Source organism: Prosopis cineraria, unplaced genomic scaffold (genome assembly GCF_029017545.1).
Source record: "Prosopis cineraria cultivar Desert tree isolate PC_DT_omini unplaced genomic scaffold, ASM2901754v1 PC3, whole genome shotgun sequence".
Lineage (NCBI taxonomy): Eukaryota > Viridiplantae > Streptophyta > Magnoliopsida > Fabales > Fabaceae > Prosopis > Prosopis cineraria.
The window spans coordinates 6,401,384-6,428,073 of record NW_026555334.1 but is presented as its reverse complement, the minus strand read 5'-3'; the positions used below and the strand labels follow the sequence as shown (position 1 = coordinate 6,428,073).

General features: G+C 31.3%; 1 protein-coding gene across 1 annotated transcript; it reads left to right on the top strand.

Annotated features, from left to right (window-relative positions):
- Positions 1-9,987: 9,987 nt before the first annotated feature.
- On the top strand, positions 9,988-16,404 carry LOC129306908 (COP9 signalosome complex subunit 8). Its single transcript, XM_054947711.1, has 5 exons — positions 9,988-10,224; positions 10,322-10,401; positions 10,970-11,151; positions 14,460-14,567; positions 16,023-16,404. Exons 1-5 carry the CDS (start codon positions 10,141-10,143, stop codon positions 16,160-16,162), a joined length of 594 nt encoding a protein of 197 aa, XP_054803686.1. The 5' UTR covers positions 9,988-10,140; the 3' UTR covers positions 16,163-16,404.
- The last annotated feature ends 10,286 nt before the right edge of the window (positions 16,405-26,690 follow it).

The following is a 26,690-nucleotide window of genomic DNA, read 5'->3' as shown; positions in this document are numbered from 1 at the left end:
ATCCTTCCCAAATGCCATGCACTTTAAGCTTTCTTCCTTTAGCCACTTCTACCTAAGATTCATTTATCCCATCAAGCTACAATCCGAGCTTTTTGGCCACATTATAATCCAAAAAATCATGTGTGCTCCCCTTATCAATCAAAATATAGAGTTGTCTCTTGCCATAGTATCTTGTAAGTCTCATTGAAGAAGCACCATCAACTCTATCCATAGTGTGCAGGGAGATAAAGGGTTTAGCGTCTTCCCCTTTAGCTTCACTGTCTTCCTTAATCTGGTTAGCTTCTTCCTGAACATTTGGAACTTCAATAAAATGTAGTTGTAATTTCTGTCTTTGTGGACATTTAGGATCTTGGGAGAATTTTTTGTGATAATAGAAGCATAAATTTTTTCTTTTGTGTTCAACCTCGTCCTCTGTAGAAATTTTTTTTAAAGGATTACTATTTAATTTTTGATTAAAAAGAATATTTTTTTTGAGGTAAAGATGTTGACTTTCCTTTGGCATGGGCCTCAGTGCCTATTAGTGCGTTTTTGTAAGAAAATCATGTGTTTTGGTGTGAGGTTTGTGTGGCTGATGCTGTAGGTGCCACGTCTCCTCCTCCTTTATTTTGGGTTTTCTTTTCAATTTGTCTATGAAATATTATCTCTTGCATTCTGGCAAGTTTTCAAGCCTTTCTTAGCATATGTGGCTTAAAAAGATAAACTTGGCCTTTATAATCGTCTCATAAACCTAATAACTATATATCGACTAAGTGTTCTTTAGTCAATCAGAGTTTCCACGAGAGCATATCAAACTTGTCGTTGTAGTCAGCCAGAGCTCTATGGTGCTTTAGGCAAACTAAGTTGCTCATTGGGGTCTTATGAACAAGTCTAAAGCGATCTTTGATTTCTTCAGTATATTCCTCCCAGGTTGGCTAAACTCCTCCCTATGACTTCTCATAAGCTTGATGCCATTGGAAGGCTCTTAGGTCAAAATGCATACTTGCAATCTTAATGTTGGACTCTTTTAGCATTTCATCAAGCTCGAAATATTACTCACACTTTAGGAGCCAGCCGATAGTGTCTTCTCTTGTGAATTTTGGAAATTCCACCTTTGTGAATTGTATGGGTTTTCTATATTCTCACTGTCTATGGTCATCCCTCCTTCTGTGATCGTCATATTCATGATGCTGATCATGATTCTAGTCATTTTGAGGGTTGGCTTCCCTTTCCATGTCTCAGTCTTGTATCAATAATTGAAGCTGCTGGGAGAGTCCATTAACCAGGCTAGTTAAATCATCGATCTTGCTATAATTTTCTTTAATTTTGACCAAGCAATCTTCCATCTTATATCTATTTTGTTTAAGTTGTGTAATGACTCTAAATTTTAAATTAAATAAATTTTCTTCCAATTGATAATTAATTAATTTTCCTTTTATGATAAAGAAAGAGCAATGATATATTAGAATTTATATTGGATATTTATATAAAGGTTTAGAGTCCAAATTTTACTTTAGCCAAATATTAGTTTATTTTTATGGAAAAGTACTAAAGAGTCCTTACCTTTTATTATAAAAAATATTATAATAACAAAAATTGATAAGGTCTTCTTTTGAAATTTTCCCAATTTTTGTAAATTTCCCCATGAGATATTATTTGACTTCCTTTAACTTCTAAGTCGGTGAAGCAGGCAGAAGAGAGAGGGAGAGCTCGCGATTTTTTTTCCATTTCCTTGCCTCTTCCGGATGATGTTTGAGGATGAGAGGAGTCTATAAAACTCTCCCCATTTCTTTCGTCTTCTCCTTCTCCCCTGCCATCTCCAACTACTTGAGGTGAGAGAGAGAGAGAGAGAGTTCCAGCCATCGTGTATGGGCTTCGAGTACATCTCTCCTCCTTCTCTTTCTTCAATCACGTTCTGAGTTGCAGAGAGGGTTGAGATCAAAACTCTGGACTTTTTCGTCACGTGTTATCTGACTCCATCTCTCTTTGTTATCCTATCTTCACCGCCGGTGAAATGGGAGCTCGTTACTCCCAAACGAAGCCAGGTCCTCAGTCGTGCTTCCTGTCTTTGCTTTTCTCATTTGCTGCTATCTTCATCACCTTTGTTCACGTCACAGATGGGCGAGAGAAATCAAGCCGTCGATAATGCTGGTGCTAATCATGAGATTTTCCTACTTGATCTGGTATGGTTGAAGTTGTTTCTTTCCTTCCCTGTGTACTGTGCCAGATGACTCCCCTGTTTTGAGTCACAGCTGGTTCATTTTTGTAAGGTGTTCAGCTTGTGTGTTTATTATTTTCAGCGCTGGAATCTTTGTTTCTTTGCACCTAGTAGGAGCTTGGCAAAGTCACAGACTCTTTTTGTTTCCCGTAAAGCGTCACTGTTGGACGTTTACTTCCCCTGTTCAGCGTCCAAGTTTCCTCTTCTTCTCTTTTGTGATGATGGTGATTTAAGGTAAGAAGCTTTGACCATTAACTCTCTTGTGTTATGCGTATATGGCTGGATCAGAATTGTGAATTGTTCCCCATTTTTCTGCTGCACATGAGTAATGAGATGTTGGGGATTTGATTTCTTTGAGTAATAAATATGATTTTTGTTGGACTAAAAATTAAAAGGCAAGCTGAGTTATCTCAAATATGAATGTGATATTATTTGAGAAATGAAATTTATAGAAAAGAAAGTGGGATTTTGGTTGGAGGATTCACGCATGACAGATATTTGATAAAATGTCCATTGGTAGAGATTGTTTGTTTTAGTATCTAATAGTGATAGTTTCTTAAGGAAGATGATTTGGCCTAGATATTAGTATTTGTATATCTCAATTAGGCTTTAACAAGGGATGTATTTAAGAAGCTGTCAAAATTTTATTTGAAGTTTTAAATTATTAAGAGTTAAATGGTTGCTGATTTATAAGGTATATTATCATTTTATTAATTCTAGTTGAGTGGACTCTCTTAAAAATAGGACTTGTTAATTCAAAAGCAAGGTTCATGAAGATTTTATTATATATTATAGGGTAATCGTAAGCAGGGTAACTTGATTGGAGCTGAAAGAAAAGAGTTTTGAGGTTGAAACTGTTACAGGTAAGTGGATAGCGTCCCAACTAATTTATCAATTAATTTTCTTACTGAAATTTGTTTTGTTACATTGATTATTTTAATAATAATTATGTTGATTGGTGGATACTTTGTCAATTAAATTTCTTCATTTTTAAGTTTCAAGATGGTGGTGAAAAACAATTCATCATAGCATATGAATGTTTTACCCCTTATGAGATATCCTTTCAAGATTAATAAAAATTTCTTTTCATTAGCATTGACAATTTTCGATCATTCAATAAATGGAAGTGTGAGCATTGGATATGAAATTTGATTCTGGCAAGTTTTAATGCTTAAAAGTATTCATGCGAGTTTGATTTTGAGAATGAGAACTGTATCTTGAAAGTGATGATTTTCTCGCATGTTTGAAAATGGTTTTAAAAAAGGGACTTTATATAGAACACAGGTTGCTAACAGCAGTTTCGTTAGCCCTTGGCGCGCCATGGTACACCTAGCTAGCAGGGTGTTTATAGGAGGTGCTAGCCCTGTGCGATGGCCAATGCATATGGAACGGAGGGATGGTTATTCGTGAGCTTTGTACCCGCATTTGATTTCATGGCTTCAAGCCGCGTTTGGTTATCATGACCCTCGTGGACTGTGTGTCCACGTTTGTTTCATAGCTTCGGCTGTGTTTGGTTACATATCCTCGTGGACTGTGTGTCCACATTTGTTTTCGTGGCATAAGCCGCGTTTGGTTAGTTATCCTCATGGACTGTGTGTCCACGTTTGTAAATTATTCTGATAAATTCCTATAATTATGAATCCAATTATTTGAGGATTTTATATTCCATTGATGTTATTCAGTAATTTGTTTATAAATATTTATTTTATTTATGTGCTTTCTTGAAATCAAGTCCTATTAACATTTGCCATGATAGTTCAATAATTTGAGACTAAATTTTAAAATTTTATAGAGATATTCTATTTTAAAGTTTATTACATTTTTATGAAAACTGTTGTCTCTTTAACTCACACAATTATTTTAAATTTTTCTTTTTATTCAAGTTCTATTATTTATTGTTGGGATGTTATTCACTGAAAATTATTATTTTGGTCTCAGATACGTCAGTTGAGGTTATGCCTTCCGTAAATCCTTAAGGGGCTGTAATATTCAGTTGAGAGGAAAAGCTGAAGTCAAACTTCTTTAAAGTAAATTTCTTATATCAGATGCTCCACATAAGCTATAGTTAGGGTCCTCATCCTTATAATACACACCTTGTTATTTGCTGATTGGAAAAGAGTTCCTCGCTGCTACTATTGTTTTGTAAAATATTTGTAAATTTGTTTTTGGGAGATTTATTTTAAGGAGAGATTCAATCAAATTTTTGTTTTTAATATTAAACATTTTGTTCGTATGGTTTGTATTGAAGATGGCTTAATTTATTATTAAATATTTTTGTGGTTTATAAATCAGGGTTTCTATGCATAAAGACTATTGGGATATGGGTATTATCCTTATATTCTGTGCCGAACATGTTTGATTTTTGGGGCGTGACAAGTTGACTCCGAGTTTTGACCATCTATTGTGAACAATGATGAGGGATAGGGCCAAGGAGCGTCCGCTCTAATACCACTGTTGTAGGTTTGTAATGGTGATAGAGATTGAATAGGATAATAGGGTAGGTAGAAGGGAAGGGAGATGGAGAAGAGGGGAAAAGAGAAAAGGAAAGAGAGAAGAACAAGGGAGAGAGCAAAATCAGAGAGATTACAAGTCAGATGACCTAGTATTTATAGGCTTCAATTCTTATCTATCCCCCAATGGCTGTGTATCCTAACTAACCCCTATTTAAATCAGACATATACAATTTAACTATATTTCATAATTATAAAACTATAACATTATCAAACAGATTATAACAATAGTGATAATAAGATCATTAATGACTCACTCTCTGAATGTAGGAATCTTTTGTTGGCTTTTTTTTTTTTTTAATTGAGGATTGGTGTACTCCTAATCTTTTGGTACTTTGCATGCTTTAAACCGTGGCTGTGAAATTCAAAATAAAAAATAAAATACTTATGATTACGACTATACAAAATGATAAATTTTTGGCAAATACTTGTGACAAACGTGACTCTTCCTCTCACTCTTTCTCTGTTTTTTTTTTTGGAGTCTAATGTGTAGACAAACATGTTTCATTGATCATACTAGGGTTGATAGATAATCTATTCCTTCTCAAAATCAATTTGGCTTTTCTCTACTTTCATTCTTTTTAAATTTTAAAATGTTGAAATCATTAATACTAGGGTTGACAGCGGGACCTTCTTTTTACAAGGTTTGATATGTCGATTGAGACTGGTGATGGCTTGTTGGTAGAGTTATGTGCATGCTTGACTGGGCTCAATTTGGCATGGGACGCTGGTTTTAGAAGAATCATTCTTGAGTCAGATTCAACGGAAGCGTTGGAGCTTATGCTTGTTGAAGTGAATCCTGAACATCATGACCATGATTTGGTGAAGAAAATTCAGTTTCTTCTTCTACCAGGTTTGCATGTGTTTATCGCACTTTGAATGATCTTCTTAGGATTATTGATCTTGATCGGTCCAGTGGGGCTTGTATTGTATATATGGGGATTACTTAGGTAGCTTGTCTACCTTCTTTGTTATCCAAAAAATAAAAAATGTTGAAATCAAATTATAACGGCATGTAACTTCTTGGTATCTAGTATTTTTGGGTTAGGTTTGATTGTTTAATTGAGAGAAATTTTTTTAGCATATCTTTTCCCCCACAAGATTTAAATTGTCAACTTTTAATTAAGAAAAATAGATTTTATTTTCATTTGACTGATTTATTTATTTAAATTCTAGCAACATGGTCCTTTTTACCAATTTTCTTTTTTATATGATACTAAATATAAATTGTGCAAATAAACAATGCAAAATCCACCACAACCCGAGGCGAGCAGATAGAAGCAATTTTTTTTTTTAAAAAAAAACACATAGCCTTTCACCTACTAATTTGTAACTAAAAGTTGTTTCTCTAAACAAAAAAAAAAAAAAAGAAAATGCATGTGATAATTTTGGACAGGGTGTAGCTGCATAGGGTGGCAGTTTGTGAAATATCATGAAGGTAATGGATAACTTAAAATAAGAATGGATATGACTAAGGAAGTGTGGGATATTTAACGATGTTGTAATTAAATTATTTGAATAATCGAATTTTCGGAAGAATAACATAATTAGAATGAAATAATGCATGTTTGGGTTAATGGGAATTTGAATTTGAATTTAGTTTAAATATATCATTTGAATAAACAAAATTTAATGGATTTGATATCCAAATTCATATTTTATTACATTTTTTTGTAATTTTAATTTCCTCCAATATTCTAATCATTTGGAATTTCAACCATTTCAAACACCTTATTTGTTCTTGTTTTTATTATTAATGCCTCTGTGTCTAATATTTTTATTTCTTGTTGATTGAAAAAATAGATAAATTCATTACTTTTGATTTGTCATTTTGGTTTTAATATCAACTTATCTCCCTTCTTCATTTGAATGTTTTTGTAAATTATCCAAACAAACAATTTTGAATATATGAATTCTATGTGAGATTTAAAATGCAAGATTTAAAATCTAAATCTACCAATTCAAATGCTAACTTAATGGTGATAGAGAGCTAATATAAATATTTTGAAGTGTGTTTAAAGTTTTAATCAAAGTACTAAGATAATCTACTTTAAGATTCGGAATCACACACAAATATGATATAATAAAATAAATAAATAAAATACAATATGAAATAAAATTCACTAATTACACCTAAATGGACTCATAAAGACTGATTGGACTTTAATTAATCATTAAATAAATGTAGCATCCCAATATAGAAGGCTAAAACTTGGAATTTAATAGCTTTAAATGATTTAGGAGTTGAGTTTAACGGTAAAAAAAATTAGTGTGGTGAATTAATATTTAAATTCTTGTTAGGAGGTTGTTCATCTTTATTGATTGAGTGTGTCTCTAACATGAATTTCTTTGTTTTTTTTAAGCATAACAATTTATAGGAGGATAGACAGAGCTAAAGTAATTTAATATTGTAGTGTCATATGCTTAAGATTTTAGTATCATAGGCAAGAAGACATCATGTGTGTCTGGCCAGCTATTTGTAGAGCCAAATTAACTTTCTATAAATTTAATTTTGATATATGTTTTTAAGGGCTCGTTTGTTTAAGATTAAAAAATAAATAATTTTTAAATAGTTTAGAGATTTTATAAAAAGAGATTGATTTTGTAAAGATTTTATAAAAAGTAAACATTATTTTATAGTTAGTTACAATAATAAAAAAGTGATTATTAGCTAGTTATTTTTAAATTTTATAATATCTTCATTGATTTTTGTTTTATAAAAATGATTTATTGTTATATTATTTAAAAATTTTATGATCTCTTCACGTATCCTGTCTCTTCAAAACACTCTCTTTTACCTATCGTATTAAATTATTTTCAAAAGCTATTTAAAGTAGCTTTTCAAAATATAAAAAATTTGCTTTTTTTTTTTGAATTCTGATTATTTTCAAAAGTTTAAACAAATATATTAAAAACTCATAAAATAATTTTTTTTCAAAAAATAAGTGCTTTTTCATGAAATAAGCTGAAGCAAATTGACCTAAATGATTCATTTTATCAACTCAATATAATATAAAATCCAAAACTATTTTTTGAAAATTGAATTTTATAGATTAATTTTTGTTAACACGTCTTTAAGCACACATTAATTTCTTGTAAAACTGTTTATATCTCCTAGATCTTCAACCAGTTACCTAAATACTCCATCCGTTCAATAATATAAAGTAATTTTAATTGAATTTTACCCTAAAAAAGTAATTATCTACTTTTAAACTAATCATATTTTTTTATATTCACCGTTATTAAAAACCCTATAATAAATATAAAGTCATTATTAATAGGGATATTTTTGAAAAAAAATAATTACACCTCGAAAAATTAAAAATGCCTTATATTTTAAAACATTCAACTTCTTAAAAAATGCTTTATATTTTTTGACCATAGGGAGTAAAATTTATATTTTAAGAAAATTATTTGAAAGGTATGAACAGAGAAAAATACATGGCCTATACTTGAGCCATACCACTAGCCATTAAATCATATAATCAAATGTTTACTATAAAAGTAAGCATATGTGTGAAAATTAAACAAATTTGGTTTGGTTTGTACTTTAATGAGAAAAAAATGTTTTTTTTTTCTTAAACAAAAAAATTCGAAATTAAAATACACCATTGGATTTGTTAGGCTTTTATACACACACTATAAAAGCATGATACTAATGTATGTTTCACATCATACAAGAGATAAATGTTCATAAGTCAATTGAGCAAGAGAAATGACAATAAAGTTTCAATATAATCACAAATCATGTTACTTTTAATCTTTGCCAAAAATAATTTCAGGATCTAAACGTATGCTCTTCAACAAGTGATAGAAATTTAAAATTCTACCTAATCAAAGAAAGCACCTGAAAAATATGATAGAAATTTGTTACTTCTTTTTTATATAAATTTCATAATCTCTTAAACTATTTTCTAAATTTAATACAGAAAAACCTACAAAGGTTTCATATTCTATGAATATGTAAAATACTTTGTTTTTTTTTTGTATTGTAAGTTTTGGGTTGATGAAGTATATAAATAGAGTCGTCAATTAGGGTTGAGCCTGTTGGGTGGGTTTTTTTAAGCTTAAAAAAATTAGAGTCAAGTTGCTATTTCAAAGTGCAAAATGATAACTTAAGCTTACCCCTTTAAGTCTTAAAATAAAAGGGCCAGCTTTTTAGGGCTAAGGCAGTCCTTTTGAGCCTTTTTAGACTATTATTTAAATTCTAATATTAAAAAATTAAATGCTATACTAATTCTAAAATCCTAACCTCATTTTACGTGGATGAAAAATGAATATATCAAAATTTTAATATTTTTGTCACTATTGAGGCTCCACAAAGAATAAGATGGAATTATATTGATGTTAACGATAATGAAAATCATCAAGATTTTGTTAATAATATTAGCAAAGTCTGATTATTGTCGGTGTTATTTTGCATTTTTTTTATTAGACTTAAATTCGTTATTGTGTGTATCAACTTAAATTCATTTTTATAAATTTAATATTATATGTAATAACTTTTTTTAAAATTTTAAGTTTATTTTTTATTTTTGAGTTAAAAAAGTCGACGCCTCAAGGGCTGGCCCATCACCCTTGAAGGCTAGGGCTAAGTTGGCCAAAATAAAGCCTTAAGATATAATTGGGCTATTTGCCCTATTTTCTTTTCCCTTGTTCCCCTTTCATCTATATAATTTTCCATTAATGAGTATTTTATTTTTTTCATTATTTTTATAAAATAAATTTTAAATAAATAAATATGCAAGATGATAAATGTGAGCCATCTCATACCATATTTATAAAAATAATTATCTTATAAAATTTTTTTCTCAATTTATAACAAGTAAAATTTATTTTTTATATAACTATCTAATTAGTGAATTTAAATATTGCTGAGCTCAATGAAAAATAATTTCCTTAAAATATTTTTTACATTTATACAAACTTAAATATTTTGTGTTTAAATAATCATAGCCCGACAAGTAACACTATAAATTAATAATAATTTAGAATTATTATATTTTTCATTTACTTTTTCTTTGAATTTAAAAAATAAAAATATTATCAATACATAAACTAAGTTTAGAGGTTATATATAATTTTAACCTAAAACTAATAATGATTTTTTACCAAAAAAATTAATAATAAATCACTTTAGTTTTTCTCGAGGATAATAAGTTACGCTATTTATATTCACATTAAATATGTCTTAATATATAAATTTTGTGTTTTTTTAAATCTATAAATTTTGTGTTTTTAATTTTATCCATATATAAGACATCTGCTTGGTATTTGCCAAGAAGCGCCCGTTGCTCGGAGTAAAATTACAAAATTACCCTCCATCTGTAACTCCTACGTTTCCAGCCTCCGCCTGCAGCCCCAAGCAAATCACCGGCGACGCAGCCAGTCGAGACTAGTAACTTACTGAGTTGAGAATCTAGCCGAGTTGTGCCTATGTATTCCTCCACTATATCGGCGGCTTTGGCCTCCCAATCGTACGATAAAATTGCTGATATCTGCGATAATCTCATGCTTCAGGTAATTCATAATTTTTCCACTCATTTCGATTGCTTCGCTTAATTTAAGCCTAATGCGGACTATTCATCTTCTTTTGTTTTTTCTTTGAGTTGAGCAGGTTGCTGCAGAAGGCGTTTCTTATCAGGACGAATGGCCTTATGCGGTTCATCTGCTGGGGCACATTTATGTTGAGGACATGTAACCTCATTCTCTTCTTGTTGCTTCTCCTTGCACCTTTCGGTTTTTGATTTTCGTACATTAATTTTGAGTTGAAGCAACATTTGGGTTCTTTCACCTATTTAATTTCGCTTTCTTCAGTACGATTCTTTTAAATGATTCTACGTTCGGCCTATTTATAAGAAACATCTTCTAGTAAATAGAATGCTTGTTGGGTAAACGACAAGCTTTGAAGTTGAGAGGCTTTGCTTGCAGCAGAAAGAGGCATGCTTTGCAAATCTGCTGCTCATCTACCTTGGCTTTTACGACTACCAAACTTATTACTGGAGTGTGGAGCCTTAGGTCTTGTGGTGTAATCTTGGAGAGTCACTATGGCATTCTGCATTCTTTGGGTCTTTTAGGGTTATAACTTTGGAGTTAATGCTCCTTGATATATTGGTATTGTAGTAATTCATACCAGGCACCTGCTAGTTCTTGTCTTGAATTATATTTTTCTAATTGTAATTTTTTGCTTTTGTTTTTTGGGGGTGGGGGGTTGTGGTTACTGTTCCTTGGTTGTCATATCATACTTGCTGTGGTGATATTTCAGTAACAGTGCACGGTTTCTTTGGAAATCAATACCTTCCTCAATCAAAGAAAACAAGCCAGAGGTGGTTGCAGCTTGGAAAATTGGGCAGAAGCTATGGATTCGTGACTATGGGGGAGTGCATGAGGCAATTCGTGGGTTTGACTGGAGTCAGGAACTTAAAGGCCTTGTAGCTGCATACTCAGGCAAGCTCTAAAATTCCCATTTCTATTTAAGAGGGATTCTTGGGAAAAAACTTGTGTCTTCACTGAAACTTGTTGTACTTTGGAAAGACTTAAAGTTTCTGATTTCTATTAATTGAAAAGAGTTTTTAAAAAGGAAAAATAGAGCAAAAGTTTGTCTCTAGCAGTGAGAAGATCTGCTACAGATATCACTCTGATAAATATCAAATCCACTTCTATGGCATGAAATTGGCAGTTAAAGTTATATTTTGTCTCAATATTCAACAAAGAACTCTGAAGATTATTCTGATCATAACATAGAGATTTCACTCTGTTCCCTCACTATCCTTCCCCCGCCATTCCTGGTAATTGGCAGGCAAGCAGTATAGCTTTTTTAATATTTAGCAACTGTTAGGTGAGCTAAGGCCTAATTCACTAACAGAGATACGACGTTTGGCTGAAGTATCATATCACAGGAAGCATTGTTAAAAGAAGCCTGTGGTATATTATTAATTATTAAAGCTACTGTTAAGTGTTAACTGCGACGGGGTTGTGGCTTATAAATGGAAGGTATTTAAGTGAAAAATGACCCAAGCTAACACCAAGTTGATTTTATTTTAATATTTTTGGAAGTGACGAATTGCTTCGTTCAATCCAATCTATTGAAGCTTTAGTCAGTGTATCACCCAGATGACTTTAATATTTGCTTCTTACTGTTAAGTTGCAAGTCCTTATGGTGGTTCTGTAACATCTTCGTTGTTTAACTTTCAAAACCAGAAGATATAGACCTATATTGTTTACAAAATGAGTTGAGATGGATCTGCAAACATAGAAGAAAGGAAATATCCATAATGATTGTATATGAGGAAAAGCTAGTGTAGCATCTATTGAGGAAAAAGAGTTAGAAAATCATTTGATATGTTTTGTGCATGTGTAAAGAAGGTCAATAGAGACACTAGCAAGTCCAGTTAGGCACATGGTCTTGAGTCCTATGAAAAGATATAGAGGAAATTCAAGAAGGACACTTAAAAAGAAAGTTATCAAACATAATCTCTTGGTGAATGATAGATTGAATAGTTGGTTGTTGATAGAGTATAATGGTGTTGTGCGATCTATATAGCTGGCCTCACAATGTAGGATTAGGCTGCTTCTTGTTGTTGCTGCTGTTGCTGTCGTATCGTTTACAAAATGTGGAGATTTCCCCCTATCCTCATGATATACTGGTGCTAAATAATCTAATTATTTATTGATGATAATTGGGTTTGTTTTGTTATTGTCTCATTAGATCTGAATGCTACTATTAGAGCTTGATATAGCCAAAACATTTGTTTTTTGTTTTTCCCAAATCGAATTATATTCTGATCTAATTTAATTGCAATAGCCAAAGCATCTTGCTGAATATATTTCCTTGTGTCCATGTTCTTTATTTTATGTTTTTGGCTTGATTGTTGCCAATTTTAAGTGTGCATATGAATTTTGAGACCCTAGATTATAGTTAAGGGAAAAACTCATATACTTAACCTTATATACTTAAAGTGCTTGTTTTCAATTAAATCAAGATATGTGAATCTTTTATAAATTTTTTATTCAATAACAAATTCTTGTTAGTAATATTAACAACACATTAAAATTCACTTGTCTTGATTTGATTGGATAAAAGTATATTAAGTATATAAGATTAAGTACGCTAATCTTGCCCTTATTATAATACACCCTTACTAGATCTGAATGTTGGCATTGCATTTACAGTAACTATTGCATGTTACTCTTGTTGATCATCAACAATACATAATCGTGAAATTAATTCTATGTGAAAGCATCTTCAAAACAAGGCACATTGTCACTTTTTTTGGTAGAAATGGGGCAAAAGCCCAAACCATTTTATTCAACTAGTAATTGAGCGAGGGTAGGAAACACCCTCTATGTCTCAATACATCTGGTTTAAAATTTCCCCAGGAGGCTCGACCAAGATTCTACATTTGCTTTGTTGCTGGACACCCATCTTTGCAAGCACATCTGCACACATATTGCTTTGACGAAAGACATGCCTTGCCTCAATCTGCCAGTCATCCTCAATAAAATCCAAAGCATGACAAATCTGCCATTGGTCTGCTTCCTTATCTTCTATCGCCTTTTTCCAAGCTTGAACCATGACATAAGAGTTGTTCTTAATGATCATTTTTGCCATACAAAGCTCCTTTGCTACTTGAAGACCATAGTACACTGTATTCTGCTTCCTGCGCTGAGCATTTGCCAAGATTGCACACAAAGCCTCCAAGCCAAATGCCTTCTGCACTGCACTTCAAAAAATGCCTCCACAGCCAGCATCCCCCATTTTGTCTTTTGAAGCTCCATTGATGTTGAGTTTCACCCACCCTTGAGTAGGTGCTTCCCATCACATCAGAGCTCATTGTTTCTAGCCTCTAGTCACCATGTCATTTCTCAGGCTACCTTCAACAGCTCTCGTAACATTGACCATTTTCACAATAAGCCAATTTGTACCAGCAGTGGCTCCATTAAAGATCCTGTCATTTCTACTCTTCCAAAGCTTCCATATGGCAACCTCAAACAGCATGTCCTAGGATGAATGCTTGGCACCCTTCTTCCTCCTCAAATTCCACATAAACCAGTCTCTCTTGCTCAAATTATAGAACTGAACTGCCTCTTCAGTTGGCAAGAATGCTGCCCAGACCTCTTTTGCAATGGTACAGTCTCTTTACACATGCAACACATCTTCTCAGGCATTATTGCATCTATCAGAACAGCTAGGAACCCCAAAAAGATGACTCTGATGTTGAGCTGTCATAATTTTGTTGTGCATGGCAAGCCTCACAGAAGTTTGGACTCGTCTTGGTCCTTTCCATTTCCAAATTAAACTCCATACTTGGTCCAGCATACTGCTAAATGTTGGTCTCAAGGTCTCATGCATAGAAAAAACAGAAAAGGAACCCTTTGACTCGAGCCCCCAAGCAATGTTATCTCTGCCCTCATTCTGCTTAGGAGGGTGATTACCCTTGAGTATTTGAATATCGTTTCTTGGCAAATATAAATTTTCTATGTCAAGCAGAGAAGTTTAGATTGTAGATATATTTAGGTTAACCTGGATGTGTTACTTCTTTAGTTGGAACATTTTGTTTTAAGTCTCTATTCATATGCAACAAAAGGATATTAAAATTTTACCCCGAAAGGAGAAAAAATTGGATATTGAAAGATCTAAGTACTATGCCATGATTATCTGAAAACCTAAAACAAAGTACATTAGTCTTTTTTGCCAGCATGCTTGCTATTGTAGAAGTGGTTATATCACTTAACTGGATATAAACTCTTTGCAGAACTTTACACAAATAAGATGTTTCAGCTTCTTCTTTCTGCTTATTCATTCATAAGCATTCAGGATACAGCTTTATTTCTTGGAATGAACGAGGATGATGCGACAAATTGTAAGTAATTATGTTGCTTTGTTTGAATTAGAAATTGTTTGATTCTAAAGCTATTTCCCACTTTTCTAATTTTCATTGCTTCTTAGAACAGAGCCAACGTTGTAAGGTTAACCAAATGAAATTTTATACTGGAAGACACTTGAAACATCCACAACCAACCATTTTATTATCATGTGGAGCCATGATTTACGCATATCATCATACTGATTCACATTCAATACTATTCCATAGTCCTTATTAAAAGACAATAAAGACTATTTTTGCTTGAAATGATTAAGCATGTTGCTAAAAAAAATTCCCTACTTAACCAGTGCTATTTTCATGTTTTGGATATATGAAGGAAATTTATCACCAAGGGAGGAGAGAGACTGAGAGCAAAATGATGGAGAACCCTGAGATATATAAATGAAAGTCCCATGAATCTTGTACTTAAATGTGAAGCTTTGAAGAGAAGACCTTGAATACACGCTTTCAATGAGTGTGTTATAGACAACCGTAACCATTCATGTCTTCCTTACTACCATACATTCACATAGATAATACATTTCATAATTTTTAGCAGCTCCCTAAGTGTCATTCAAATTACAATGGCCAATCAAAGCTAGTTTTAAGCTCTCTCAATCATCATTATAGTTAGATACTCTGTTAATAATATTTTCCATTTCTCCGTGGCCCAAATCAGTACTTATTGATTATACAAGTAATTCATGCTGGCTGGCTGAAAAGATATTTGGAATTTGGAATTGAGAAAATACTTGTTCAGGGTTGTCTTAAAGACGATCAATATGTATGGTTTGGTAAAATTGGTGGTCGACAGAGCAGTGGCTGAATTTGAGGCACGTTGTTTTTGGAGTTTACGCAGATAATTTTGTAGTCTTGCTGGAATGAGAGGTTTTAGCCTTTAGGTGAGTGCAAATGAAAAGGGGTAATATCTAGGGTTATCAATTGAAGAGGGTGGTCCAGGGCATCAAATTGTTCAATAAATTACACCTCAAGGATAAAGGGCAAAAGGAAGATAATACCCCCCCAACCCCAATTTCATCCACAAAAGGAAGAAAAAAAATCGCAACTTGCCTGTCATTATCAATTCCCTAATCCCTAATCTGACGTGTTCGGTGTCCGGGACACATTTGGATTTTGATTTAACTTTTCCTGCATGGACTTGGAATGTTATGTTGAAATTACTTGTAAGGACCTTGAAACCCAAGAAAGACATCAACGACTAATATGGTGAATTTGGTTGCCATTTCTGCTCTAATAATTTTAGTACTGACACTATACGCTTATCATATATAATTCTGTAGTTAAAATTGCCTATTGCACTGGTATATCCTTGTTTTGACTACTTCTGCAAGATTCATGAGGCTAAAATTATGCCAAACCCCTTGTTCGTTGAACCTTTTCCATTCCTCTCTAGATGTTTCTCAGGGGTCATTTTTGTTTTTGTAATGCCAGACGTTCTACAGCAGGGTTGGGCCGTGGACCCTGCTTCTCGAATGTTAACTGTGAAGAAGCAAACTATTGTGACAGAGCAGACACTTGATCCTTGCAAATTGCAACGTTTGACAGAGTATGTGTTCCATCTTGAGCATTAAAATCTGTTGACTTGGTGAAGACATAGATGCCTCTTCCTTTTTTAACTTCTACCACCCCAAAGCAGTGGCATCTAGATATGCTGTGTAAAGCTGCTCTAAGGTGCCTTTCGAATTTTTGTAGAACAAGATGCAATGTTCATTCTGTGCATGGATTTCCATCTATAAACTTAAAAACTTTACTCGCATTACAAGTGAGCCTCATCATTCATCTTTAGTAATTATGGATTGAGTAATTGCTTGAACCGAAGACTTTCTCGTACGGGATTTATTGAGCCTACGGAAAAACTTGTCATGCGTTTGACTTTTGAGTCTCTTGTACTCTGGAATGAATAATCAGTACGTTACTATTATACTTGGTCTTGGAATCCGTTTTACGGACAATTTGAAAGCTGAGTAGGTTGAAAAATAAAATGTTTTTAAATTTGGATTCAGTTCAAAATTTATTAGTTCAATCACAGTTGAATTTGGGTCAATCTAATTTTTATTTTAATATATAGAATTGTTATATAAAAATAAAAAATCAACTGGTATTATTATTTTTTTGTTTTTACTGAATTTTAGTTGGTTGTTTTCTATTTTTATCGATTTCTTTATATAATTATATAATATATAGTATTATGAGCATTGTCAGTTTTGATTTGAGGTGGTTATTCTTTTGAAATTTTATTTATTCACATAGTTCAAATTCTCAATCTCATCGGGCTTTTTTTTTATTATAAAAAAACTAATTATTATTTCTCCCTTATTTTTATTTTTAATTAGTTCCAGTTTTTGAAATGTTTTGGATCTAATTAAAGTTGGGTTGAAAGTTAGGTTTGAATGAACCCAATGTTCAACCTTACTTTAGATAGGATTATCTTCAATAAAATAATATTTATGACCAACTAAAAAAATGAGATTGAAAGTTGAACCGACCATAATTGGATTCTCAATTTCGCATGCCATGGAATTAAAAAGTTCGATTTTCATTTAAATCCCTACTAAAAAAGGGAACATGCTTGGAGCATGTGAAAGTGTAATATAGTGGGTACGATAATGCCAGCTTCCTAACCCACACATTCAATGCCGAAAAGTATTTCGACGTTAACATTACCAGAAAAAAACAAAGCTGTAATATCCCAATCTTATGATTCCACTCTCATTTTCAATCCCCATCCTCATAGCAATTATTTCCAGGAAAGCAAAACCTAAACATCATATCCTCTTTCTCATGTAATCCAAAAATTATATTTAAAAAAATAAATAAATATACTTCAATGAGAAACTCCTCTAAAAATTTCATTCATCCTAGAAACAGACTCATGAACTCTTAGCATGGAACAGACAGAGACTCAAGAAGCTAATGGTAAACGAATATATACAATTGATAAACACAGTCCAACCTTAAACTCCATTTGAAGTTAGCTTACATTACAACGTACGAGTCATGAAATTAGAAAAAACATTCTCTTGAGCGATTCTTCTGTTAAAGTGATCATCAGAGAGAGATCCAAAGAAAGAGGGGACTAGACTCACTAGAGACAATCAAGTCTAAACCTATCTCTCTCTCTCTTTGTGGATCTCATTTCTTTTCTTACATCTGATTCTAGAAAGTTCGGTTTGATTTCTACACTCGTTGATCTTCCACAACGTTGTTATTCAAACTTCGAACCCTCTAATAACATGAAATCACAGGCTCTGTAACGCTATACAGATCGAGAACCAAGCGATACCTCTTGTTCCTTCTTCTTCGACTTGTTCTTATTTCCCCCAAACTTTCACCTTCATCCGTTACTTCAACGTTGAAAGATACATCGGTAGCGTCGAGCTTGCTCTGTTGTTGTTGTTCCTGTGGTCTCCCCTGTACGCTGAAGCTGCTGCTGTTGTTGTCGTCTTCGACAACATCGTCGCCAGTGTGGGAACGATGATTGGAGGAATCTCCGTTGCTAAGTTGGATGAGTCGCCAAGCTGCCTCCATCTCCGATTCCGACAACGTCGGTTTCTTCTCCTTCTCCTTCTCCGGGACGATGCTCTTTTCGTCCAATGCGTGCGATGAAGATTTAGATTTCTCCATACGAATTATCATGAGGGTACGAAACGAAGGATTATCGATCTTGTTATGATTATTATTATTATTATTATAGTAAGCTTCAGAAAACATAGGTCGGTTTGCTAACTTGCTTTGGTTTGTTTTCCTCTTTTCTCAGTCGTTTTCTTGACTAAGCTAATATATTATTTTATTTTATTTTTATGATAACTTTATTGGCCAAACTCAATTTTTTGGTTTAATTGTTGTCTTCAAAATTGATTTATTGGTATAATATTTATTCTTTGAAAAGAAATTAGTTAAATATATTTATGTTATATGAGAAACAAGAAATCATTTATATTTCAAGGTTTAGTATTAATTTAATTTAATTTTTGAAAGACACATTAAAAATAAAATTAGAATGTTATGTTATGTGTGTTTTTTTCAAAGTTAATTGGTATCATTTTTAAAATAAAAACATCATTGGTTAAATTTACCAAGAAAAAAAAGGGGGAGGATGGCAAATAAATTCATTTAAAATAGAAAAATGACAAGCCAATCCTACAAAATGTGACAATACATTTTAAATCTCAAGAGACTTAACTGTCATTAACAATTTTGAAGAAATAACAAAAATGCTCTTTAATTTAAAAAATGCAACAAAAATTTTTTCATTCACAATTTTAATTTTAAAATTTAAAACTTTAATTTAATAAATAATTAAAATGGTTTAAGCATTCACAACTTTATTTCGCCATTTTCCTTCAATAAGCAAAATATAACAGTTTTTTTTTTTTCATTCATAACTTTAATTCTGGATTCTACTTTAGTAAATCAATAAAAATGGTAACAAGCAAAGTGCAATAAAGCTTCTTCTTCTTCTTTTCTTCATTCACAATTGATGTGACATATTTTTTGATATTAATTTGACTCTTAACTCTTCTTTTTTAGAAGCACTGGATGTCTTGAAATTTCTTTCATTTGAGAAGTGCCGGGCGCCCTATGTTAATAAATATAAGATAAAATCTACTTTAACCTTTTAAGCATTCACAACTTTCTCTACCTTTTTTTTTACTCTTTTAAATTAAGCAGTATTTTTGTCATTTCATAAAATTTTTGATAACAATTAAATCTTTTGGGACTTAAAAAGTATTATCACATTTTGTAGGACCAAATTATAATTTCCACATTTTGGACAGATTTATTTTTTATTCTCCCAAAAAAAAAATCCATTATGATCGTTGTATAATACTTCAAGTTTCTTGTAATTGGTCTAATTAATAAACAATTAATTTATAAAAATTCTCGTATTAAAGTTAAAAATGTTCAGTAATTCAATCATCAAATTGTTTATCTAGTTTCCCTTTATATATTTTCTCTGTTTGATAAATTTTATGTAGTTGTTTTGTTGAGCTTGTAGCTTCTTTAAATGATAAATGATCTTATACAAACCTAATGTTAGAATTTACTTATCAGTAAGGGAAAGAGACGCTCATTCAATTAGAAAATTATTCGATTAAATTGAGGCAATTAAATAAGTAAAAGGATTTACAGTCGTGACCGACCTTTAAAGCATTAATTATCAACTTTAGCATATGGGAGGTTTTAATATTTAATATATCTGCACAACGTGAGGTGCACTATTTTATTAATTTTTCTTGTGATTTACTGTTTCTTTTTAGTTCTCCCCTCTCATCTTTTTTCTTTTTTCCTTTTATTTTTTAAATAATAAATATTTTACTTCAACATGAAGCTTTCAATTTTTGTTTCCCACCCGTTTTTTCCTTTGTTATAATAGTTCATAGCTTCATATAATTTTTTAGGTTAAAGTACAAATTTATCTTGAATATTTTTTTTTAAAATACACACAATTAGTATCTTAACAATTTTAAAAGCGTAATATTATTTTAATATTTTTTAAATTAATATAATGTCGTCATGGATTAACAAAAGAGGGTAAGAGCGTTGAAATTTTTAGATGGTTCCCATACATTGATGCCACATAAGTTAGAGAAATTTTGACGATTGCCACGTGTGGAGTTTCCTATTCTCCTTTGCAACAAACACTTATTCACTTTTCTGTTGCCGTTGAGTTCTTGTGACCAAAGCCAGGCTCTTGCAAATCGATTTCTTCTTTTATTTAAAAGGTCTGTGTATAATTAATTATAAAAATAATTAATTAATATAATTATGTTATAATATAATTTATTTGGATGTTGAAATTGATTTTAACTGTATAAATTATCATAAAAGATATTTTTTAAAAAATTAAATTATTGATAAAATTATATTTACTATAATTAAATTTGTTAAATTTTATTTAATAAGTAAAATATATTATTTAACAGTAAAATTAAATTTTTAAACAACCTCTTAAAATTTATTTCAAAATATGATTCTGACTTAATAATTGATTATCAAATGAATTTTTCGTTTGGATAATTTTTGTTAAAATTGATTATTTTGATTTTTGACTCACATAATCTATTATTATGCAATCCAAACAGGTTGGATCATAGATTTCACAAACGCTTCTTCCTTATTTTTCTTTCAGTGTGTTAGGATCATCTCTTCAACTGAAATTAGGGTGATCCAAACCTTAGTTAAAGAGTAAAAAGTTTACTACCTACTTAAAAATATTGTTTGAGAGAAAAAAAATAAGACAAACGTGCGGTAGGACCAAAATGAGTTTTTGGCATTTTGCATAAGGTGAAAGGAGGCTTCAATTAGTGTTGATGAATGAAAGTATGAAACCTGCAATATTGTGGGATTTTTCTCTCTCCCACCTATCTTCATGAGTCTGTTTGGCTCTTCAGATAGGCTTTATTCAGGGAGGCTATATCCTCTCATCTTTCCTGCCTATATTCAATTCTGTAATTAATTTTTTCATATGAAATGGTTGACATTGTTCTACTTTGAATTTTATCATTCAATTTTTAAAAAAAATTAAGAATTTTTTTAAATCAATATATTTTATATTTATAATCTACTTTTTATAAGAAAATTAATTTTAAGTTTAATATTTTTTTAAAAATAAAATTAGTCATGAAACCACACACAAAAAATTCATACATTTTTGTCATTATAAATCTCAAGTAATTTTTGAGTCAAATTATTTAAATAAATTTTAATTTATTTCACTGACTTTTAAAAAATAAGATATCTAAATATAAATTACGTTAAAGTCATCAACTTTTCCTCTAATATCATATTGCTAATCTTAGCTCATTAATGGCATATTTTGGAGAAAATTACAATCATGTTTCACACAAAAAATTAATTATTATAAAATTTATTAATAATTAAAGTAAACTGTATTGTTGTTTTGTTAATGTAAATTAGTTGAGTTATCAATATTACAATAATTAATTTTTTCACGTGAGAGTTAATGTAATTATTCTTTTTTGTTTAATCCAAACGCTTCTCCTCGGTGCCTCTGTTTGACTGCTGCTCGAGGATTCCCTTGAACCCCTCCCTCTCCTGTTTTTAAAATAGATCGTTCGCCGTTCAACTGCCTAACCCTGACTTCATCGGTCGTGCTGCTCTTTGTTCAACAGTCGAGGAGAACAACCACAACCACCACGAACTGTCAAGGATTGAAGAGGAGAAGCTTTAGTCAAACGGATTAGACTCCTTGCTCTTGCACAAGCTTTAATCAAACAAATCAGATGATGGGTTTAGAGTCCGCTGAAGGAAAAGGCTTTAACTTTCTTCTCTGTCGGAAAATCCCATTTTGTTCTATCCAAGTCTTTTTCCGTTGATGTTATGTATCATCTTTTCCTAATTCATTGTAGCTTTTCAAGCCTCTTTGTCTTCCTTTCTTGGTTTTCTTCTGCATTTATCGAATTCTATCTTTAACTATGGGTTATGTTTATATCTTGATTTCTATTCTGCATAACCTCCTCGAGCTACGCTTTTTGAACTGGGCTTGCTTTCGTAATTCTCCTTTGTCTTTAAAAGTTTCATCCCAAAACTTCTAGCTTTTTATTGAGTCAATACAACTATTTGCTGTGTGTTCTGGGTTTGTGAGATTGTTCTTTCTTTGTTTGATCTGTGTTCTAGGTTTGTGACATTGTTCTCAGATTGTTTGATTGTTCAGATAATATTTGGAATTGGAACATAAATTCAAGGTCAAAGTAATCGAGGATGAAGGAAGGAAGGTAGGAGGAAGAAAGAATTGAACACACAAAATATTAAAGATGATTCTCACTTTCACACATAGACCTCCATGTGGCTTGTCAGCTACGCAGTTAACAATTAAAATTAGAAGTTAACAATCAATGCTGTCAAACCATCATGTTAGGACAAAGTTGTTTGATTTTGAAAAATGTCAGGATGACATTGTACATTTAAAAACATGAAAATATCAATTATACTTTTTAAAAAACCGTTTGAAACAGATTTGTAGTTTAGCCATAATTTTTTGTTGGTTCATTTTGGGTTTGTGTCTGTAAATAAAATATCTTTAAAGTGTAAATAATGAAGCAGAAGTATATAATTGGACTGCAGATAAGCATTGAACCTAATGAAAGGTTATAATTGCTTAAGAAATCTTGAGTTTGGTTTGCGTGAATGCACAAGACATTTTTGGGAGAACCATTCCTATTGATTTAGACAATACTTAAATTTGCCCCGATAAGATAGTTACATAAAAAAATATATATATATAACTAGACTTTTTAAAATGTTATAGGTGAACAAGTTTGAGCCGGTAAAAAACCCCATATAATCAAGCCTCATCCTAACTTTTTCGCCAAGTTCGGGCTTACTCGTCGAGTTTGATTAAAATTACTAACTCTATATGCATATAGAACCATACATTTTAATGGTCGGGCTTATTTGGGTCAAGTTTAATTAGGCTGAGCTTATTTGGATCGGGTTTAAAGTATCCTATTCTTTTAAAAAAATTCTTATAGCCAGACTTGACCCTAACCTTTTTCGGTTGGATTCAGACTAGCCCATCGAGCTTGGCCCAAATTACCAGTTGTAATGAGTTTTAAAAAATTTTTATTTTTGAAATATTTCATGGTCTTGTGTATTCAGTAAAATTTGAAGAGTTTATCTCTAATTTAAGAAATGACATGACTAATTTTAAAATTTATATAAAAACATATGATGCTACGTGCACAATATAAAGTACGTTTATATACCATTTCAGTATATTGAAGAGAAGTGGAGATAATCTAATTCCTATCCTATGTATATAATATCAAAAAACCATGTTCTCATGGTTCTTCCTTGTAAGACTTTGTTGCAAATATATTGAAACTTTTGTTGAAGCTAAATATACCGATCGTAGTGTAATTTTATTTACAGTCTGCTTGGTATGGTGAAATGAATAATATGAATGGGAATGTAAGAAATAATGCTATGAAAATGAGAATATGAATAGGAATGTGATCGGTATAATAAAGCAATGTGGTCCGGAAGGGGAAAAAAAAAAGAATAGGAATGTGAATGGAAATGTAAGACTCATAACCTTGGTTAATATGTAAGAAATAAGATAGGAATATTTTTATGTTCAGTGCTATTATGTTTGGTATAACAGAAATATGATGGGAATAAGAAAGATACACTACCAATTCACATACCATCTTGAATAATAAGATATTGATTATAAACCAATATAAAATAATTTAAGTATCATTAATTTTTTACAAATGTTCGCACACAATTTATAAGAAACTTTTGATATTTACAAATTCATTAAAAATTTACAGCTTAGCTAGTAAATTGTAATTTATAAATAAATGTGTTTTTACACCAATTGTAAATTTCTAGAGGAGTATTTATAAATTTGAAAAGGAGACTATAAATTACCACACCATTTTATAGCTCAACTAATGTAAAAGTTATATTTACTTATTGATCTTCAATGCACTAGTTAAGTTAAGTAGTAAATTTTTGAAAGATGACTTATAAATTTTAAAGAAATGCTTATAATTTATTACGTTATTTTTAGGGATAAAGTAACTTTTGGTCCTTGACATTTGGGGGTATTCTTGATTTGGTCTTTTAATTTTAATTTCTATCATTTGAGTCCTTAACATTTGCTTCTATTATGAGTTACTCCTCTAAGTTTTGTAAGATAAAATAGCCCTAAAAAAACTTATATGAAAATTAGATTACTGATGTGGGAATGTACACTAAATTAAATAGAATACATCAACCAAATTTGTCAAGTCTTAATTACTTATCTATTCTTTATTTTATTATTTTATAATTCATAATTTAATATTATACGTCTTTATAAGGGTTGATTTAAGATAAATAATAGATAAGTAATTAGGACTTGGTGAATTTGGCTAATGTTTTTTTATTTAATCCACGTGTATATTCCTACATCAACAATCTAATTTTCACATCATCTTTTTTTAGAGCTATTTTGTATTTCAAAACTTAAAGGAGTAACTTAATAATAGAAGCAAATGTTAAGGACTAAAATGATAAAAATTAAATTTAAAATATCAAATCGATAGAAACTCTAAACACAAGGGACTAAAAGTTGTTTTATCCCTTAGTTTTATTTAACAAAAGATAGTGTGAAAAACAAATTCACCTCGAATACACTAGTTGAAAAATTAATTTTTAGATGATGATTTATAAATTTATAAATAATAATAATAATAATAATAATAATAAAATTATTAAATATTAAAAGTCTTAATATTTTAATAAGATATTATTAAGACAAATATATTATTGTTAATTACTTATCGGTGTTATTGTTATGGCCCACAATGGTGATTCATTAATCATATAGTAGTTGATTAAAGTGGTTGCTCAAAATGATATTGTAGTCTTTTATATGAATAAGAAATCATGTTTGTCATTTGATATTTATTTATAATTTAGTGACTTAATCGATATTAATTTTTAATAGGGTATTTATTTATAATTGGGTTAATGAGCAAAATGGACCCTGAAGTATTGTGCGAAAAGCACCCTGAATCCTAAACTTTTAAATTCATAGAAATGTAAACCTTACCATTAACTTTTTTTAATGTTGTTATTGTTTATTTGTTGATTAGCACTACAGATCCAAAACTATTATACGAGTAGTGTTTTGGATCCTGAACTTTAAAATCTGTGGCAAATTATCCCAACTCTTTATATATAAAATGTTGACTATTATGTAGACTAAATTAGTTTTAGAGTGGTCCATCGTGGTGAACGCGTTGTTGGTCGTGGCAAATGACCTATAATTTTGTGAAATAATATTTTTTATCCTTTTTTTTGTAGTTTTCTAAATGATTGGTATCTTATACTTCCGTATACTCTATAACTCTAATTTAATCTTATTTTTTATAATATTTATTTATTTAATTGTTAAAACATGGGATCCCATTGGAAAATAAGTTTAAATATTAGATAATTTTAATTAACCGGTTAATTTGGGTTTTAAATTCATTAATAAAATTATTAGCTTTCATATCTATCATCTGTAAAATCCTCTAATACTTCAACTTTTTTCAAATAGGATCTCAAGTTTTCACCATTAAATAAATAAATATTAATCAAAATAAGACTAAATTAGAGTTATAGAGTATACGGAAGCATGAGATACTATTAACCTCTAGAATTTCATATTATTTCATCACATTTTTCTTAGATTCTAATCCATTTTGGCTCAATTGTATATATTTTTATTGACCAAATTAGAAAAATGAGCATTTTACTTTGGGTTTGCATTCTTAACTTTAATTTAATATTTTTGCCTAATTTTATATTATTTTAGTTTAAGATTTAATTAGATGCATTTATAGAGCTTTGTTGATGTTTTTGAAACGCTTTTGGATGAATAAATCAAGTGCAAAAAGGATAAATTTTGTTAATTGTAAAAATAATTCAAAACTTCTAAAGTCATTAGAAAGTTGCAAATTTCGTTCATGACTTTTATCACTGTTAGAAAAATGCTACATTTTATTTATCATAAATTAGCTGGCTAGGACATATATATGTTGAGAGCTCGACCCAAAATGTATTCTACACACTTGAAGACACTTTGGGAGTTTTGTTGTGCTAGGTTTTGAGCTTTGGTTGAATTGAGTCTAAGAGTTGAAGCCTTGAAGAGATTTAAAGCTATTTTCTTCAGTTCCTTTGCTTCTTCTCCATTTCTCTTCTTGTAATGTGTAACAGTCACACCCCCCCCAAGCCCACTGCTGCGAGTGGTGGACTGGGCCGTAACCACCTTACGGCAACCAAGCCGACTTTCCTCCTGGTAGTTCAGGAGTTATTCCCCGCACCCACTGTGCTAAGGGAGCCTTCCCAGGTTCGATCCTCCAACCTCTCCTACATAGCGAAGTTGAGTGACTCAATGGTACCAGGTTCAGCCTCAACTTCGCTATGTAGGAGAGGTTGGAGGATCGAACCTGGGAAGGCTCCCTTAGCGCAGTGGGTGCGGGGAATAACTCCTGAACTACCAAGAGGAAAGCCGGCTGGGTTGCCGTGAGGTGGTTACGGCCCAGTCCACCACTCGCAGCAGTGGGCTCGGGGGGTGTGACTGTTACATAAAAGGCA

Excerpts from the sequence above, each read along its gene's own strand:
- LOC129306908 (XM_054947711.1), top strand. The coding sequence starts at position 10,141 with ATGTATTCCTCCACTATATCGGCGGCTTTGGCCTCCCAATCGTACGAT. Across the intron at positions 10,225-10,321 it reads GCGATAATCTCATGCTTCAG|GTTGCTGCAGAAGGCGTTTC; the intron begins GTAATTCATAAT and ends TGAGTTGAGCAG. Across the intron at positions 11,152-14,459 it reads CCTTGTAGCTGCATACTCAG|AACTTTACACAAATAAGATG; the intron begins GCAAGCTCTAAA and ends AACTCTTTGCAG.